The sequence below is a fragment of the Phoxinus phoxinus genome (assembly GCF_949152265.1).
Source record: "Phoxinus phoxinus genome assembly, chromosome: 9".
NCBI classification, from domain to species: domain Eukaryota; kingdom Metazoa; phylum Chordata; class Actinopteri; order Cypriniformes; family Leuciscidae; genus Phoxinus; species Phoxinus phoxinus.
The window spans coordinates 8,213,692-8,233,738 of record NC_136884.1 but is presented as its reverse complement, the minus strand read 5'-3'; the positions used below and the strand labels follow the sequence as shown (position 1 = coordinate 8,233,738).

The following is a 20,047-nucleotide window of genomic DNA, read 5'->3' as shown; positions in this document are numbered from 1 at the left end:
TGGCATCCCCCATAGTGCAGTCTGGCTCCATACACATCACAGCACAGCTTTAAAGCAGGACGGCCAAAGCCCACAGGACCGAAAGACACGAAGGGTGCGAGATGGGAGGGAGGACGGTGGAATCAGGGAGACAGAGAAGCTTTTACATTCACAAAAATTAGCATGGCGCCTTGTTTTCTGCGACCACAGTGTGGCTGTTGACCAATCAAGGACATTTGGTCGCCAGCCGTACGGTTTCATGCATTCACAGCTGCCAGGTGGCTGGTCTCCTTTTCTTGTGTGATCTTTTAAAAAGGAAACTGAAAGTCAATTGAATCTGCTTTCCCAGAGGATCTTTCTTTTTTTTTTTTCTTCTTTTTTTTTGCACATAAACGCCTCTTTCATAGCTCAGGAGACTTAAAAGATTAGTTCATCCAGAAATAAGAAGTCATTATTTAGTCATACTCTCTTTTAAAAAAAATTTTTTTATATATAAATATTTTTTTAGATTTACTACTGTGCCTTAATCAAATTATTATTTATTTAATTTTATTTACCATTTTATTAGTTGCTTCTTACTATATTGGTCCCTTTCAGGATATTGTTTAGCTTGGACTAAAATAAATAAAATGAAATTCATTTAAATTCTCCTGACATAATTACAAGTTGATCAACGGACGGCCACTTACATGAACCTCTTGTCACCCCTCTTAACTCTTCTCTGAACCGTCTCTGATGACCACTTGATTTGCAGTCAACATATTCACCTTTAGTCAGACTTCAAAAGACCCGAGTGACCATTGAGGTTTTTGATGCCGTTTATTAGTTTTATAAAATAGATTAATGGAACCAATTCAAGGAATTCATCTTTCATCAGCAGACTACATTTGAATTAGTGGTTTCGATTGTCGTTAAAAGATAACGATTAACATCGTGTTGTGGTGCTGTACAGTTTCTACCTCCCGTATATCTGATGATAAATTATATTATTGAATCCAAATTTAATGTGGGGAGTATTGGAAAGAGGGTTTATTAATGGATCTTATTAAGGTCTGGAAGGAATATGTTGTTGTTGACAAAATAATTTTTAGTTATTTAGGTTGTACAACAACACAGGGCAAAGTGAACAATCTACTAGGGATGTGCCGATGCGATTGTATATTAATATATTGTGATACTATTTCTCACAGTGTTGCATTAATACTTCATACTTGTATCGATATTTCTTATAATTCGTTATATAATTTCCTACACTTAAGAAGCAGATCATCTAAAAGGTGTACACTTGGTACTGGACAATAGTGTTATTTAGAATTATTGATATACTATTATAGTATTTATTCATTTTGATTTAGCTTTTATTTTATCTTTTCCATTTTAATTTAAGTTGTGCTTTTGTCATTTTTATTAGTTTATTTACTTCTATTCAGCTTTATTTTTTATTTCAGTTTTAGCATCTCTAGTACATCAACTTTAGCAGCATTGGTTTTCATCTAATATTTCGATTTTAATTTATTTCAACTTCATTTAAATTAATACAGATTGTTTTAATAGTTTTAGTTAACAATAACAAAATGACTGGACAAAAGCGAACTATGTGAGAAAGAAAAATGATGCGGCAGTTTCAGGTATAATTTTGATATTGTGCTGCATTGAATTGACATTTATTGTTTCATATAATAAAGTAGTTGGTGATACCCAGTCCTAGTATTTTATCCAAAATATTCCTTTAAATTTGCTTGTTTAATTCGCTTTAAATACCCATCTGTACCTCTTACATTTCTTATATATAACCACATTTGCCTGGGCCTTATGTCACATGTCACTGAGTCACCTGATTGGCTAAACCACACAAGCAATAAGCAGTGTTGAGGATCTGTGGGTTGCTATTGTGTTGGCAGCTGAAGCTGAGAAAGGAACTATGGGAAGAGTGCAGCGGGCCAGTGTCACTCAGCTTGTCATATGTGATAACAGAGGTGAGAGACACTGACACCGGTGCGAATGATTTGTCACTGGCTGTGCAGGTGTGAAAACCCACCAGCGTCCCACGACAAGCGCTATGTGGCAAAACGTCCCTCAATCCGTGTAGCTGAACAGCTCTGCATTCCTCGTAAGATTGTGGGCGGGCCTAGACTTGAGACCACGCCCACAAGCAGTGACATCATACGTGAGTATTTGTGTCAGGCACCGGAACAGAATTTCTGAGACGGGCAGCGATGTTATTTTGGTTGCTTTAGTCATCACTTCAACAGTTCTCTTTTATTGATGATTTTTTATTTATTTATGCACTTTGAAGTATCTGGTACACCAGTTGGTTTGTGGCATCTCCTATGGAGTTAAGATATGTGTAGCTGCCAATAGGACACGCATAAACTAACACATTCAGCCCTCATCTTGCCTGCAACACCTTTGCGTTCATAAGCTATACCAAGGGATGTTGGGTTGAATTTTAAGCGGAAACTTAAAACGCATTCCCTTAGCCGTGGTGGTGCTATCAATAAAAGAAGGGAGCATCCAAAACACTGTTTTCTGCTGTTTCTGTTCTTTTTGAGATGTGAGGCAGCGGTGACCTTGGGCGTTCCAGACTGTCCCTCGACTGCGTGCACTGAGCTGATAAGACGCCAACCGCTGACGCTCGTTCTTCCAAACACCAGCCACGAGCTCCGGCAGAGTGAGGATATTTCCATCTCAGAGGGAACAAGCGAGAGAGAGAGATGATGAAGCTGTAAGACTTCTCAACGAGATGCCAGTGGAGGCCAGACAGCCGTGTCCAGCCGAAATGACTTTGTTTGGAGTCTTGCTGTTTTAACTAGGAAATTGGTCCTTATTTTCAGCTCACTACGGTGACTCTGTTTGAAACAATCTGTTTGTATCAAGGAGGTCTATAATACCTGGAGAAAGTCATCCGTTAGCTTTTTCATTGATCTTAATAACAGTTTCTTTAGCTTGCGTGCAACCCCCCAGAAGTTTGACACTGGATCACTCCCATTTTAGTTTTTTTTTACTTTAGATGAAGTTACTGCACCTACCAGCAGGGGTTAACTGGGCCATGCTAACCAGCTGAACCTTAACCCAATGATCAGGACATACAATAATATCTGTGATTAGATTTGCCATTGTTTTTGTTGGGGGATGTTTTTTTCCCTGTTGAATTCATCTGGGATTGGACATGTAGGTCAAAAGTCTTCAGATTTGTCCATCTGTGCTTCCGTTTGTAGTATTCACCAAGCTGACGTCTAATAAAGACTGTGGCTTTACCATATACAGATTACCAGGAGGGAACAACCTTTAGTATATTTATTGTGAGGTGCAGACATGTCTTTATTCTTGTCTCCCAGCCTCAGAAATCCCCATCATCTACCAAATGTAATCTGATTAAAACCAAACAAGTCTGTATCTACTATATACACGAAGCATCCGTGTTTCGCATTGGTAATCTCGAGTCTCTGTGGCCTGAATCAAGCAGTCATAATCCCTAATCCAGAGATCGTTTTCTGCCAGCTATATGCACAAACAATGCATTCATATATAATAGCAGAGCAGGGAAGGGCTTTTGATGACTCATGTGGTCCAAGTGTGCTTGTACAAATAGGCGCAGAGGACAAACACTAAATACACAACACATGCACACCACGTTTAGCGCTTCAAAGCCGAAACATAGTCTTTGTTTGTGTTTTTGTTTGCACGTTTTGTCTGCTAGAGGCTGTTCAAACTGAATTTTTTTTGTCATCTCAAAAACAACACTGGTGCAAGACGATGAAAAAACAAAAAGAATGTGTCCTTTGTGAACCACCCATTTAATTTTAGTTTGGTTTGCCTGAATATATTGTTGTGTCTGTGCTGCATTTGCTGTTTTGAAATTTAATTTTTAACGCAGATGCTCAGTTCCAGCTCTGAAAGTACAGCTTTTTTTTTCTAAACCAGTCAACAAGAGTCTCTTGGGATTTAGGTACATATTTCTTAGTGAAATTGCATCATAATATTTGTTTACTAAATGCTTCATCTTGGGGAAAAAGTTTGCAAGCAGATTTGCAGACACGAGCTCACATCAAATTTGACAAATGCTTAGTGACCCATTTTGCTTAGTGACCCATTTCTGTTTCAATGCTGTTCAATAGACAGATGATATGGGGAGGAGTGTGTGAATAAAAAAAAGGGTTTTGGGATAACTGACGTGGTTAAATCCTCTCTCTGTTCAGCTCCTTACAGAGCCAGTCCGCTGCCATCTTACCCCAGTGGCTGCTGTGAGTTCCTCTAACAAGCATTTAGTGGCAGGGGCCAAAACGTGATCGCACGCGATGACCTTTGACAAGTGAGGTGGTAGAAATCTGTAACCGGCCTGGTGTTGAGCTGAATAGGCTTGTTTAAGCCGCTTTCTACTTCACCGGCTGTGCCATTTTAAAATCTGTTTCATTTCATTATTTAATTTAAGTTCAGTTCAGTTCAGTTTTAAAAACAACCCCCAGGACACAATTTCTGAATTGATTCTATTGAATAGTCAATTTTCAAATCGATTCTCCTGAATCATTCATTAACAGCAATACAACCGGTAATAGAACAACAATTCTTAATTTAAATCTAATTTGTTCCGGTTCTCTAATTTGCATCACTTGTCTGTGTTTACAGCCTTCCAGGGAGTATGTGAGTGGTATAAGAGTCAATTTTGTGTGAATATTTTCTTTGTTTCCTTTTTTTTTTTAGTCACTCCAGGATCGCTTGAATTTCAATGAGAGAAAAATCTCCCTCCTGCCTCAGTTGTCACAGCAAATATTTCTCAAATGAACGAAGTAACAGTAGAAATGTGAATAATGCAGTTCAGTTTGGAATCTTTGTAAACCAATTCTTTGAGCATTCACTTTTAACACAGCATTTCCTCTATACGTATATTCATTGCATCGTGATTACGACAGCCATTGCTCCTAGGCTAAAGGTTGTTGAATTTTAATGAGCATTAATGTCAGATTAAGTAGGGTGTTGAAGTGGGTGTTTTGCACCCTGTTTAAACCTTTCAACACCGCGGCGAGTCTCCGGCAGGCGCAAGCTAGTGACGGGATTTGATCTAATGACAGTAAACAACAGTGGAGCATTACAAAACACAGTGGTGTGAAATTCTATGTGGCAGCCAGTCACCGCAGCATAAACCACCTCCTCTTCTTTTAAGTCTAAATTACTTTAGGATTTGCCAGGCAGTGGACAGAGAGACTGTGCAATGTGACTAACCAGATTACTGCTGCACTTTGTGGGGGAAGATGGAGCCACAAGTATTGCTGGAGAAAGCACCAAGTGAGTGTCAGTATTGAGAGTTGGGTCATAATGAGGCAGGGAAGGGAATTTATGTTCACTTTTGGGGAAGAAACTAAGCTTCATAGAGAATTGCAGGGACTTTAGTCAACTCAGTCAGTGAATCTTTGAAGCCAAGGATCATATTTATGAAAAATACACAAGTTCCCTGTGACTCATACTGAAATCATGTCATTTTCCAGTTGGAGAGTTTTACATTCATATTTTATTAGCCGATATATATGAAAGTCTGTGGAAATCCGCAGGAGAATGTTTGGATATTTATTTGTGCATGCACATTTCCACTATTTTGACATGTATCATTGCAGTCATCCATCGCCTAATAAGAGTTATTTTTTTGTTTTACAAAATAAAAAATACTATTTTACTAATGTTAAATGTAATCTTTAGTCTTTAATCTCAAAATAAATGTTCATTTTGCATACTGTACATTGTAATATTGTGATGCCTAAATTAACTTATGTAGCTTTTAAAATGATGAATTTTAGGTTTAGTGTTTTATTTTTAACTTATTTTGGCAAAATAGATTAGAATCTTAATATAGGCCATTCAAATTGTGCTTAAAATATGAATATGCGTGTAGAGATGACATGAAATGACGGGGGAAGGTTAAGAGCCAGGTTTTAACTTTAAACGTGCACGACGGCTCAGAAAACATGAGCTATCCAACAAAACTTTTCTATAGTTTAGAAATATGCCACAGTGGCATAATCACAGTCAAGCTGGCTTCCACTAAACGGTTGAGTTTGAATCCTAAAGATTTTTTATTTTTTTTTACAGCCACTGCAGGTAGAAAGAAGCGCCGGTCATTTAGAAGGACTCGCTGTCAAGTGACACATTTATTGATGAAGACGATCAATAAGAGGAGATGGCCACAGCAGGATCACAACAATTGGCATCAAATATCTCATTTCCAGTGTCAAATTTCTCCAAAGGGCTCATTCACAGCACTGTACATTGTGTTCTACCAGCCATATTCATCTCATGAATGAAAGCCGTGAAGTTCAGCGAGTGAAACGGTCACATTTTGAGAGTTGGGGATGATTCTCATAATTACTATGACAGCGTAATGGCCCTCATCCATGCTCAATTTATTATACATTCATATATGCTATAATCAGCCTTAGTCGCAGAGCTGAAACGCATCATTAGCACCTATTTCTGTGATGGTTTACCCACAGCGTTTCAGTGCAGAACCTAATTGTGACCAAATTCAGATATTTATCAATTAAAACCCCTTTATAGTCCACTATACTTCTCTTGTGCACTCTCATTTATAGAAAGGACACGTTCCTGTTAGTTGTGAGAGTGTATGAACTCTTGGTATGCCATTAGAGATAATGCACAGGCATGCTTTTACATACATCAATGAGCTACGGCGCTCGAAGGCCTTTTTATTAATCCTACTTATGTTAATTCCACGTGCATTTTTTTTCCCCGTTTATTTGGACTTCAAATAAAAAGTGGACCATTTTGAGACTCGTGCCTAACAACGCCCCTTAGCTGTTCTAAATTCACTGTAAAACAGCTTCGCCGGGCTTATTGCTTTATTATAACTAATGTTTGAGCTAATTATATTTATTTATTTATTTTTGTTAATTGTTTTGAGTGTAAAAATACAGTTTCGGCCAACAAACCAAAATCTTATGCCTGAATGCAAGTTATTATAAAGTTGATGATCACTAAAAATATTTGATAACTTCACATATTGTGTCTATTAGCATTATTCATGCAAGAAGATGCAGTTTTAAAATAAAAGGCCTATTAAAAGGGCTTTTGCATCCATTGGCCTGCAGACATATGTGTACTGTGTTTGGCAAGTACAGTAATGTTTGTATCTCTCTCTCTCTCTCTCTCTCTCTCTCTCTCTCTCTCTCTCTCTCTCTCTCTCTCTCTCTCTCTCTCTCTCTCTCTCTCTCTCTCTCTCTCTCTCTCTCTCTCTCTCTCTCTCTCTCTCTCTCTCTCTCTCTCTCTCTCTCTCTTCAGTGCTTTAAGAGAACAAGCAGTTTGGGGTTGCTGAGCCAATACATGGCACACCTCCAACTTCCTTTTCTTACTCAGACGTTTCAGGCGTTCTGCACACAGATATATTCGTGCACATGCCGGTTTCTCATCCTGCCTATCCCAGGAACATTCAAATCTGTGCGGAATGGGACTGTTGCAGCTCTGGAAAATTCTGATTAAAATGTGTATTACAGCTGAAATGAGGCATGTCAAAACAAAACAAGAGCACGCTTGATGGATTTTTACATGTATTTGGCAGTCTGGTCCTCTCAGGAGGGCAGAGGGCTCAATTATTACATGTATGTTACATGTATGTATCAATTATAAAAATATCACATGTAATGGATCTTGATTTATCCTGCCTTAACACAACCTCCCATGTGTCAGACCTACACTTGATCAATGCCAATTCTATGCTATTGCACTCATTTTAAAATAATGAGCAATGTAAATACAGCACATCACAAATAAAGTATGAATATAAGTACTTTAATAACCATTTATTTATTTAAACTCTTTACAAATATACTGTAAATATAATCATTTCTTTATTTTATAGAAAAAAAAATATATATACAGTGTAATTTATTATTAAATAATTTGATGAACATTTCTTTATTTATTTACACTCTTGTTTTAAATATGCTATTTTATATCTTTATTTATTTTAAATTACCTTTTGATGCATACATAGTGTAATTTATTAAATAATTTGGCCACTTATTTATTTAAATACACTCTACTCAAAATATATAATTTAGTTCCTTTCATACTGTAAGTTATTATGCAATAATTTGATGACCTTTTATTTGAATTTTAAATATACCATAAATATAATAATTTCATTATTTAATGTGCAGTGTGGCTGTCGTTAAAGCAAAAATTGGATATACCAAACACTAAGAAATTGTAAAATTCACATTTATTTTTTCCTAATTCAGCTTTTCACTCAAATTGTTATTCCATATTAGCAATAGAAATAAAATCACCAGTGGTCTTAGACATTTGGACCCTTCTATTGCGTGCTCAGTCCTGAATGATTAATTTAGGTGACTGGGCAGCCCATAGTTACTTACTCATGCTTGCTAATATGTTCATTGTGACGGACAGTGTTGCTCCGGGGAGAGCAGCTTTTACTTTAATGCAACGCTGTAAGCCTTTTTGAGATCGCCTGGCAAAGAGGGTCGACATGTAAATCTAATGTCGAAATGCAAAGAAATGCTTGTCTTTCCATGGAACTGTTTGCAAACGGGATGTGTAGAGATTGGATTCTCGGGCTAGTTAGTCATCATCGTTACTACATGCTTGGAGGAATGTAGTTGGTTTCTTGCTCAGCCCCTCCGAGGCAAAGCTGAAGAGAATGAAGCTATTTTTGTGGCAGAGAGGAAACACTCATGCATAGTAAAAAGACGGATTATCCATACAGACAAATATAGAGATGTATCGGGTGGATTAACGACAGTGATTATGCTCAAAATGCATTGCCAAGCACGCTGATTTGATGAAACGCGTTTTTCAATCATTGTACTTTGTGTGTAACAAGCAGTTCTCTTTTAGTCCTCCACTTTGTTTGTTGACTTGCATGCATTTGGTCCTTTGAGTACATAATGGTTACAAAAATGAGCAGAATATTTCACCCCAAAATCAAAAAAAAAAAAAAAAAAAAAATACTATTTACTGGAAGGTGCCATTATTTTTTTATGACAAATAAACTTTCAAAAGTTACTATATTACAGTAATTGAGAAAAAATACTAAAAGCAAGATGCATTATGGTAATGACTGTTTTTGCTGTTGTTTTTTTTGCATTATACTTAATTAAAATATTATTATTATTATTATTATTATTTTGGATCACAGTAATGAGACTCTGGACCAGGAGTGGAGACTAGGAACATAATTTTAATTGTACTAAACATTAGTTTTATCTTTATGAATTTTTTTTTAGATTTTGGTGTAAAAACATGGACGTTTTCACATCATTACCTTAGAAATAATTTTTTTTTATATAAATAATTTTACCAAAATGTCATGTATTCAAATTAAAAGTGCAACCATACTCATAAGAATTTGGAAAATCCACCACTATAAAGGATGTGAATGGATTTTAGCCAAGCCATGAATGCGGACGTGTCGTGCACACCTATTTTTAGGTCACTCCAGGGTAGAAAATATTATTTTAGGCCTCTGAAGTGCTCGATACATTTTTTACTTTCCACCACGTCAGTTGTGGAAGGACCATTAGAGCGTTTGTCATTAAACTTGTCCCAGTGAAGCGCTTAATGAACTGAGAGCCGCAGCTCCAGTCCAGCAGTTCAGCTAATCCAGGAGTCTCTGTGGATGCCATCACCTACAGCAACAAAGCCAGAGGCTGTTCACTACTGGGACACACAGTAGGTGTATTCATGCTCAGATATTATGTCCTCACCCATCCCTCCTCTTTTTTTAATTGGCTATAGTCCTCTGTTCTCTTGTGTGTGCTAACCGAGGACAGGAAGTTCTCCCTGTGGAACAAGAGGGATTTAGGGACAGTTCCTGGATCAGTAAAGGACATCATCAGTAGATAGAGGCAATAAAGTGCAACAGTGACTTGTTCTTAGTTCACATTATGTCCTGTCTTATATTTTGAAGTTCATGTGTTTATGTCTTGTGATCTCTGTTTTGTTTTCATTGGGTCCCTTGCTTCATGTGTCATGTTCTGATTGGTTCATTGTCCTGATATCTTGTTAACAGTCTTGTTGTTTCATTTGTTCACGTTCATTAGTTCCATCTTGTCATTGGTTGTTTTGGTCGTGTGTTCCCCGTAGTTTTGTATTTAGCCCTCAAGTTAGCCATGTTTGTTTGTCATGCATTGTTTTCTGCACCAGCTGTTGGTGAGTTTTGTAAAGTCTCCTTATGCTCAAATCAAGTTCAAGTCTGTCATTGTTTCATTTGTATTTTGTTCTACTTAAATAACTTGTTTGAGAGTAAACCGTATAGTAAAACCGATTCAATTACATTATTCAGTGCTGCTTGGACTTTCCTGATTGGTTGATCCCTTTTCAGGATTATTGTAGATTTTCATGGTAGGTCTATCAAGATGTAATAAATGTTATTGTTAAAAATGTAGGGAAAAAACTGTAACCCTATCATTGGGGATGTATCAATGAAGGAATGAGAATCTCAAGGATACAGCTTTTGTTTGCATTTGAATTGAAAAGCAAAAAAAAAAAAAAGGCACATGGCCAGAAAGACACCGTGGGTTCAAATGCTTGACCTAGATGTCTCCTACTTCTACTCACAGAAGAGAAACAGATGCAGCCTGCGGTGTCACCCTGTTTTGTCTCATCACATTGAAATCATGGCCTAATTTAATCTGCAAATAAACACTAAGGCTTAGAGAGACCAGAGAATGAGTCAGTGGCCTCTGTTTGACTGACAGATGAAAAAAGAGCTCAATTTATTTGAAAACACTATAATCTGGCCAACATATTTCACTGAAATATAGACAACAGCTTTTTGTGTCTGTAACATGCCACCATTATAGAGGTCATGCAAGCTTATTGCATAGTCCATAGAGAGTATAATGGTTAACCAATGTTAGAAATTCCGTTTTTTGTCTATTTAATTGAATTGCATTTCTAGGCACTACAAATATATTTCTCTCTGATTTGAAACCGCGTTATTGATTTGATTCGGCTCCATCTTTTGGCGCTGCGAGTGTAAACAGCACTTGTAATAATATGGCCGTTTTCTTTCCATCCATGCTCAGAGATCAAAGTAAGCTTCTGATTCGTGGCCACTGGGCAACTTCCACTCGGCCATCCACAGACTAATCACTAGGCGTCCGTCTGACAGATTACAGCCCTTCTGGACGCGGCGGTCACAACTAAACCCACAGGGAACTCTGGCTAATCTGAAATGCCCTGTGAGCATATGTGTAAAGTCCACCGATCTAAAGCTCTAAGCTTTGCTCGTTTTATTCCCATCTTTTCCTGTTCATTTATAGTCTGTTGATTGTATTACCCATCAATCATTCAGGGGGGTGTCGAGGCGGCGCAGTCTGCCGTTCAGTTGTCTGTTGAGGATGTGGTGCGTGAGTGTGGATAATTGTGAGTCAAAATGTTGCAATCGCTAAAACTGCCAGGACAAAGAACTCGCGGTTTGTAATTAATAGCAAAGGGATTATCAAATGCATGCAACATACAGGCTTGAGGATTTCTCTGCTAAAATGTTAATTTGTTAAGAGACCGGTTTGTCTTGCTAGTGATAAAAATAAACGGCATTGTTTAGGTTTCCAACAACTCCAAAATGACCAAGGTTTTTACTACATGTTTATGCAGACAAGGTTATCTGGAACAGAGAGGATTACGGTTGTAAATAAGGATTTGAATAATGTGAATATTACGGCAGGATGTTTGGCGGCTGATAATGCCAAATTTATTTACTGCTTTCTCACGTTTGCAATCCCTCCAACTTTGCAAGGTTACTTTTGCAATATTAATGGACTTCTTATTCTCATTAGCCAAGGATTTAACCGTTATTTTGATTTCGGTGGACGTAGTTTCTCAGAAAACCGGTAACAAATTTCCAGTGTGCTTCATCTGATCATCGTTCTCATCCTGTACCATAATTAAATAATCATATAACTTTTTTAAAGTCAATCTGAAATCAAAATTTACCCTATTTTTTTTTTTTTTATGTAAATGTTTCTGGTCTTAAAAAAAAAAGAAAGAAAAAAAGAAGCCTTCCTGTCATAGAGACCACTTTCCACAATCCAATCAATTCTTGTTGGACAAAATGAAGTCCTGACCCACATTCCACTGAATATCTTGCTTACATCACGTTACAAAAGTGAAATATGTCGCAAATACCATTTCGTGTTGTCTTCGCCCTCTGCTCTGTCAACATGTAATTACATCTTTTGTGCATCTCTGCTTCTTGACTTGAATGAAATAGGTCAACAGAAGATCAGAGTCTCTAACTGTCAGAATGGCTATTGACGGCTCACCTACCATGGAGGAAAAGGTCTCTCAGCTTTGAAAGAAAACATAATGATCATGGATGTCAAAATGCCAAATCGCAGTTGAGAGATTTCTCGACAGCCTCCTCCATTCCTCTGGTGTGCGCTGTAATGGCGTCCTTGTTAATGTCAGGCCCATCATGGTTTGCATGATGACACTATTTTCAATTTCCATTTATTAATGCCTAGACACATGGAAATGTCTTATCTAGGGGAGATTAAATCAGTAGTGTATACAGAGAGTGTCAAGTCAAGTCACCTTTATTTATAGCGCTTTATACAGATTGTTTTAAAGCAGCTTTACAGTGATAACAGGAAAATAATGCATTTCGGCTGTTGTTCAGCTGCAGTCAGCGTTGAGTTAATACTGTGGTGAGGTCACATTCAAAGTCCTCTAAGTGCAATAAATACATGGGAGGGTAATGTTTAAGTAGTTTGAATGTAAGTACAGAGATGATACAAATTACTCAATCCCACCTTAATAGTGTCTGATTACAGCAGTGACAATTAAGTACAATTCATTTCCTCTGCGGATCCCACTCGGGGGTAAAGACTAAATTACCGCTTAGGATGTTAGTATGTCATTACAGGTCCTGTTTTTAGCAGGGTCCCAAGACAACAATCATCAAGCTATCAAACTACTGTTTTGTGTAAGAAACGGCTTCCGTAACAGTTGTAGCTTTAAAGTATAATAATAATAATAAGAGCTGTTTATTTAAAATCTCTTAAAATACTTTGTCTGCCACTAGTGCCATTGTATAATCTTCTTTTGGAGCTTTTCTCAGCTAATGATGCACTAATATGTTATTTATTTGCAGTTAGTTTGATGAATGAATCTGTCACTCCAAAAAATGTATTACACGAATTTAAGTGCTGTGTAATTATTTGTTTGATTTTAATGTAATGTCATTTAGTTAATTACAATAATAATAAATAGATATTTAAAAGTATTGATATGATTAATTGCATATATATCTGATTAATTGTATTTAATTGACATATGTAATTAATTTAATTAGATGAACACATTTTTATTTATTAATGTAATTAAAATCCATTTAATTTAAAATTGTTGATATCGGATTAGTTGTGTGATATTTTGATTAATCTGATTACTATTAAATTAATTACATGAATAATTTATTCATGAAATTAAAATCTGCTTAGTTTAGAAAATATTGGTGTGTGCGTGTGTGTGTGTGGTGTGTGTGTGTGTGAGAGAGAGCGAGATTAACTGCATGATATAATACATTTGATTAGGCATGTCGTATGTCATATTTTTATTAATGTTTTTTTTTTTATTGATTGACTAATAATAGTACACTAGCTTCTTCTTTTTTTGCAGTTTTTTTTCCCTTTCTTTCTTTTAATCCAATGGTTGTCTCTCTTTGGTCTCTGAAGTACTATAAGCAGTTTCTACGTTGAGTGCACTGAGATCTAGAGGATTTGGAAACCAAGATCATAATTCGCCTCTTTGGGCACCTTTACGCATCACGGCAGATTATTTCCTGTCATGTTCATTGACAGCTTCCTGCTGCTCATTTTTGCTGCTTCCTTTTGATCTTACAAAATCCCTAAGCTGCTAAAGTTACCGTCTTCATCCAAAGACGATATGTCCAAAAGCATTTTCCGTGTTGAGCTGAATATGCCGTCCATCGCTAAAAAACAAGAGATTTTGGCTTCTGTGGAGTCTCATCTTTCACTTTCATATTCTACATAATAGAAGTAGTGTCTTCTTTTGTGACTTTCCTGCTGGTATAGTCGGTTTCCTGGTGGGTTGACTGACGGGTACAAATGAGTGCTGTGTATTTCCCACAGCCTTCTGAAGTTTTGCTGATGTCACTCACGAACAGATAAGCATTATGAGAGCGCAGGAAATGTTCTAACCTCACTTTGTTCAATTTCACACTCTTTATGAAATGTCAGGTCTGGCTTCTCATCTGAGCGCAACACGAGCAAAAACAATATGAATTTGAGGGTTACCTGTTCTACTTATTCTAGGCATCACAACAAAACACAAGCTTTGATCTGATACCTTCACCAGTGGCCGGTTCAGACATCTAGTGATCTTTTTGGGCCCTTTTTTGGCAGTGTTGGTTCAGACACATTTCCCAGAGTACTAGAGTAATTTACTTCTCAATGTCCACTAATGGAGAGTTCTTGATCTCCTGACCTCTCTTGGCCCCCAAAATCAATATGGCACTCAATGGAGTCAAAGCATATAAAGGCTTAATTTCTTTTTCTTTTTTACATTTAGGGTTCCCTCACAGAGGAAAATACTTCATCCTACTGTTTGATTTGTTGGAGCAGCTGTGTAAGCTGTAATAAGAACATTAAACATCTCAGCCTGACCTTAACCAAGAGATTGACTGTTCCACATCTTTCTTTACAGTATAGGGCAGAATGCTTGAATCAAATGACAGACTCGTTGAACGTTCCCCTGGGAGACTCTAAATACCGTGTGAACATTTTCCTGCCTGAAGTGTGTATGAGAAATATTTTAACTAGATGTGCCAAAATACCAGTTTGATTATCAGTCAATATTAGAGTTTAAAAATATATATATATATTTGTATATACAATGTTTGTTGATATTGGATATATTGCATTATTTCCTCTATTTTTAACATTTAGAATATATTTGCATTGATTAAACGCTCACTTAAATATAAAATCTATAAAAACAATAATAATTTGAACATTGATAAATATAATCTTAAAGCCAATCTTTAGGGTCAGTGTGTGTGTGTGTGTGTGTGGGGGGGGGGGGGTATGGTTTTATTCAGCAAGGATGCATTAAATTGATCAAAAGTGACAGTAAAGACATGTGTAGAAGGTTTCTATTTAAAATAAATTCGGTTTTTCTATTCATCAAAAAATCCTGAAAAAGTTCATCATGTTTCTACAAAAAATATGAATCAGCACAAGTGATTTCAACATTGAAAATAATAATAAATGTTTATTGAGCACCAAATCATATTAGGGATTAAGGAACATGAGACACTGAAGACTGGAGTAATGATGCTGAAAATTCAGCTTTGCCTTTAATTACATTAATTTTTAATATGCAAGAATAATTTACAATATTGCTGTACTGTATTTTTGATTTAAAAAAATGCAGCCTTGATGAGTATCAGAAATGATATATAAAATCGTAAAACCAAACTTTTGAAAGGTACAGTATATTAATTAATTCATAATTAAAACAATTCATTTTAGTATTGAATTTTAATATCAGGCAGTTATCGGTTACGGTCATATTATGTTATGGGTGATTTTATATTGTATTGGCCCAGATTTGAACATAAACTTTTAACATAAACTCTAAAATCTAAACTCTGTTTGCAAGGTTTAAAATGAGTCCTGCAGGTCTGGGCTAAATTTCTGATATCAAAAAGTACAATTACAGAATAATAGATTTATATGAACCAGAGATAGTGAGCACAAAATGGAAACCGTGAGAAATGTGTGGCGCCACAGAGATCTTTCATCTGTTGCACTTGACTGCATGAGAGCTCTGGATCTTTCCAGAAGTGTCATTAATGCATCTCTGATCTCATAACCCTCCATGTTAGAGCTTTGGAAAATGAGGAAAGCGAGAGAGATGGAGGTGTAGATACTGGTGGGTTTTGGGGTTAAAGGAAAGGTGTCTCTCCAGTCACCTGACAGAGGCAGTGCAGAGAAGTGTGACCACATGACAGTTTGAGGGCATGGTGAATCCCGCTCTTTCTTCTGTCTGTGATACACGGCAGCTTCAAACCACAATCCCATCTCATAAGAGGGTTTCAAACAAGCCATACTCTCTGAGGAGAAGGCCTTTTAGATTTACACACTCCCCACTCAGTGTAAATTTAGTGTCACAAATGTGGCTGTCAGCCAAAAAAGAACAGAGCAGAAAAGCTTGTTGTACTGTAGGCTTCCTCAAACTATTTCTGTTGAACTGTTTTTAAAAATGTGTTCCTAAAGCTAAATCAGGCAAGATGAATGCAAAAAAAAACTAAAAAACTAAATTAAATGCCTAAAATAAAATTATTACTATGCATTTAATTCATTATAACTTCTGGCCTTTGCATTAAACACATCTTGTGATTGCATAAGGACACTGAATAAAATAACTTTCGGTGTTAAAATATGTTCTTAAAACTCAAAAATGTGATGTGACACATGTGTTGATCTGGCTCTCAAGTGGAAATTGTATTTTATTATTGTATATACACGTTTATACATTTAAAAAATACTGTGAAGTGAACTTAATGTGTAATATTCATTTTAAAAAGTATTTACTTTATTTTATATACACACACTTTTATATATAAACAGTTATATTAAGTAAACTTGATATGTATTTTTATTATAATTTATTATATTTTAATAATATTTTTTATGCACACTGCTTATTAATTTACCTACTTAAAGTATATGTGTAATATTTGTTGTACAATATTTGTTTTATTTTAGTTACCAGCTAAATGGATTTATGAATAGTAAATATATCTTTAATAATCAACCCCTCAAGGGGTGGCCTGTGTAAAACTTGAATGATGGGCTTTACAGGTTTGCTGAGCTTCCTGTGGGTCAGATTGCATACTAATGGCCCACTCTCTGTATTAAAGCATTTTCCCACCACTTCTATGTTAAAGCATCTTCATAATTTCCCTTTTGGTTAGGGTGGAAACAGCAAAAGTGGGTCGACAAGGTACATCTGACTTTGAGATATGTACCCTACTTTCTCCTTCCACAAAGCAACAACACATCACCTCATCCATATCTTTAGGTCTACCGAGAGCTTGCCCAAAAAAATGAATGAAATGACAACGTGTTGCGTTACAACTTCCATATCTGGCTTTGACTTGACCTTAGCAAGAAGGGTCTGAGCAAATGAGATCACTAGGTCAGGGATGATTACTGTTTACAAAGTGCTTGTCTCAGCAGTAATGGTTAAATTATACACTGATTTGTACTATGAGTGTGATATGTAATTTTGTCAAGCTAATAAGACAGTTTGAGATAATAATTCTTTAGTTGTGTTACAAGTACAGAATTTGTAGTCTTCTCTAATCACAGTAGTGGCATTTCTTAAATGCATCTTCATATGTACAAGTAAAGCCATGTACTCACGTAGAGAGTGCCATTCATCCTGACGTATGGTCTTGGTGATGTTGTAAGAGAGATTCTTGGGTATTGTGGCTGAGGAGTAGTGGTACTTGATATAGGAACATCTTGCAATGGACCCTGAAAGAAGAGAAGTAGAACAAATGAGTTTAAGTACTGGTAAAATAAGCGAACAGACGAACCAGAAATGATTTGTGTTTATGGTGAAATGTTAAGTGAATAATATGTCTAATAATGCTGACAAACCAACCCGATCTCACTGCAATTTGTGCGTATTTTACGAGCTGGCTAATTCGTACGAATTCATACAACCTCACTTCGAATTTGTATGATTTTTGCTAAATCGTACATATTTTACAAGTTGCCCAATTCGTATGAATTTGTACGAATGACCTACCCCTGACCCCGCCCCTAAACTTACCCATCACTGGGGTTTAGACAAATCGTACGAATTCGAACAAGTGAGGTCGTACTAATTCGTAGGAACTAGCCACCTCATACTCGTACGAATTGGTCGTGACATAGCGTTGGACAAACAGTGTTGGGGAAAGTTACTTTTAAAAGCAAGTATAATTACGTTACCTAGTTACTTTTTATGGAAAGTAATGTATTACATTACTTTTGTTTTACATTTTCTCACGTGGCTGAGGCTCGCTCTCTTCCAGGCATTGCAGGTGGGGTTTTTTTTACGAAGTTCTTTTTGATGTGTTTAACACAAGTGTTAAAGTGTTTAACACAATTCCTTAGACAACATATCTTAAATAACATGAACCTTTATTTTCTTTCTTTTTTTAAAACATTTAGAATATTATTATATACTGACCACTTCAAATAATTCCTGACCACTAGAGCTATGTATACCATACAAAAGATATCATAACATTACAGGTTATATTACCTACTGTACAACTCTTTTTTTAATTAAAAATGTTTCGTTACTTTTGAACTTTTTGTCTGTTCCCACACGGCACGAGTGTATTAGTTTAAAAAATGTTTGAAGAAAATTAACCTTTTTTTTTTTTTTAAGTAACTCAAATATTAGTGGGTAAAGTAATGTTACTTTACTCGTTACATCAAATAAAGTAATCGGATTACATAATGCTCATTATCGCAATGCATTACTCCCAACACTGCTGACAAATATGACAAGATAACATCAGTCAAATTATTGCACTGACAAGAACAACAGTAGAGAATGTATTAATTTCAATGAAGATATTGTCTTCATTTCCCAGATATACATCCCACACACTCCTGCAAGAGATTTTCCTTTCATTTCACTGTATTTAGCACGATCAGAATACAAGTCTTCACACCTTCGACTGTTGTATTTGTTTTCCCTTTTCTCCTTCACTTTGAGAAAATACAGATCTCATTTATTTTTGGTCCGTGTATCATCCGATCATGTCATTTCCTATTTGGAATGGAATAACGAGAAATGAAAAAACAGCTCGTTTATTCGTTTTTTTGTTTAGTTTAAAAAACGAAAAATTAGATTTTGGCTCGATTTTTCATTTTTCGTTTGTGGTTTACAAATCGGTTTTTGGGTTCGATATTTCGTCCGCGCATGTGGGCGGCGCTGAAACGCCCCTTTCATCTGATTGGTCAAACCGCTCCGCCTTCAGTACGAGCTTTTCTTTCTGTCGGCAGAATAAGAGTCAGTACGAGTGCGGCACTAACATTATTGCACTTTAATAAAATAATGTCTGAAACCACCACTCACTTTTAAGTTACTATGCACAATATTTGACGCAGAAGTATGTTCCAGCGACCCCATCGATGTGAGCTACAGTAGGTTAGGCTATGACAGATTATTTTAGCATGATGTAGGCTATTTCTCATTGATAAATACAGTGCAAATAGCCTAGTTCCGTCTCTTTGGATAAAGGGAAGTGGAAATAAAAATCAACATAGGCTGAACTGTAGGCTACTATTAGGCCTATATGTAACACCATTATAGTGTGTAACATTTACCACTCTACTAATTTACTAATTTTGAAAATTTTATAGAAATAAAGTTTATATTTATGAATGTAATGTGTAGCCTACTCAGTTCACATGAAAAGAAAGAGAAAGAAAAGAGAGAAGCTAAAATCAGTGAACGTTAATACTGTCAAAATTAGCAGGGTTTGGGATTGATTAAAATCATGTCGGTTGAAGAGCACAGCATACCTTTAAAATGTTATTAGTTTTATTATAAAACTAATACGATTTTATTACATTCTGAATTGGTCAATGTTTCTCTGAGTTGTCTTCATTATGTTGACTTGAGAAAGCCATGCAGCATATTTTAAACATTATTATTATTTATTATGAGAAATTGACTTCACTTTAATGCTTCACCAAACTCAGCTCAGACCTCCAGACTGGTCTGACTCGCTTATATCATTTATAACTGGTCAGACATACTTTCCCAAAAAATCCATTGATTTGCATTATCTGAGCAATGAAGGCCGTAATAGTTAATGCTCTCCACTAGAGGGGGCGACAGGATAATACGTCTTTTCTACTCTCTTTTCCTGTTTGCATCAGTTTAAATGACAAATAAATGCATGAATTTCATTCATAAATAGGCCATATCTGTGTATGAGAACAAGCTTTACACTTCAAACTGTACAACTAATTAAAACTTGAACCCTACTTCAAAGTTT

At 36.2% G+C, this 20,047-nt stretch overlaps 1 protein-coding gene across 1 annotated transcript in view; it reads right to left on the bottom strand.

Moving 5' to 3' along the window:
• The window catches only part of tmem178bb (transmembrane protein 178Bb), an 84,597-nt gene that overhangs the window by 28,757 nt on the left and 35,793 nt on the right, over positions 1–20,047 (bottom strand). The window contains exon 3 of the mRNA XM_079622360.1: positions 17,403–17,516. Within this exon, the coding sequence (XP_079478486.1) occupies positions 17,403–17,516 (114 nt within the window). The remainder of the gene's footprint in view (positions 1–17,402; positions 17,517–20,047) is intronic.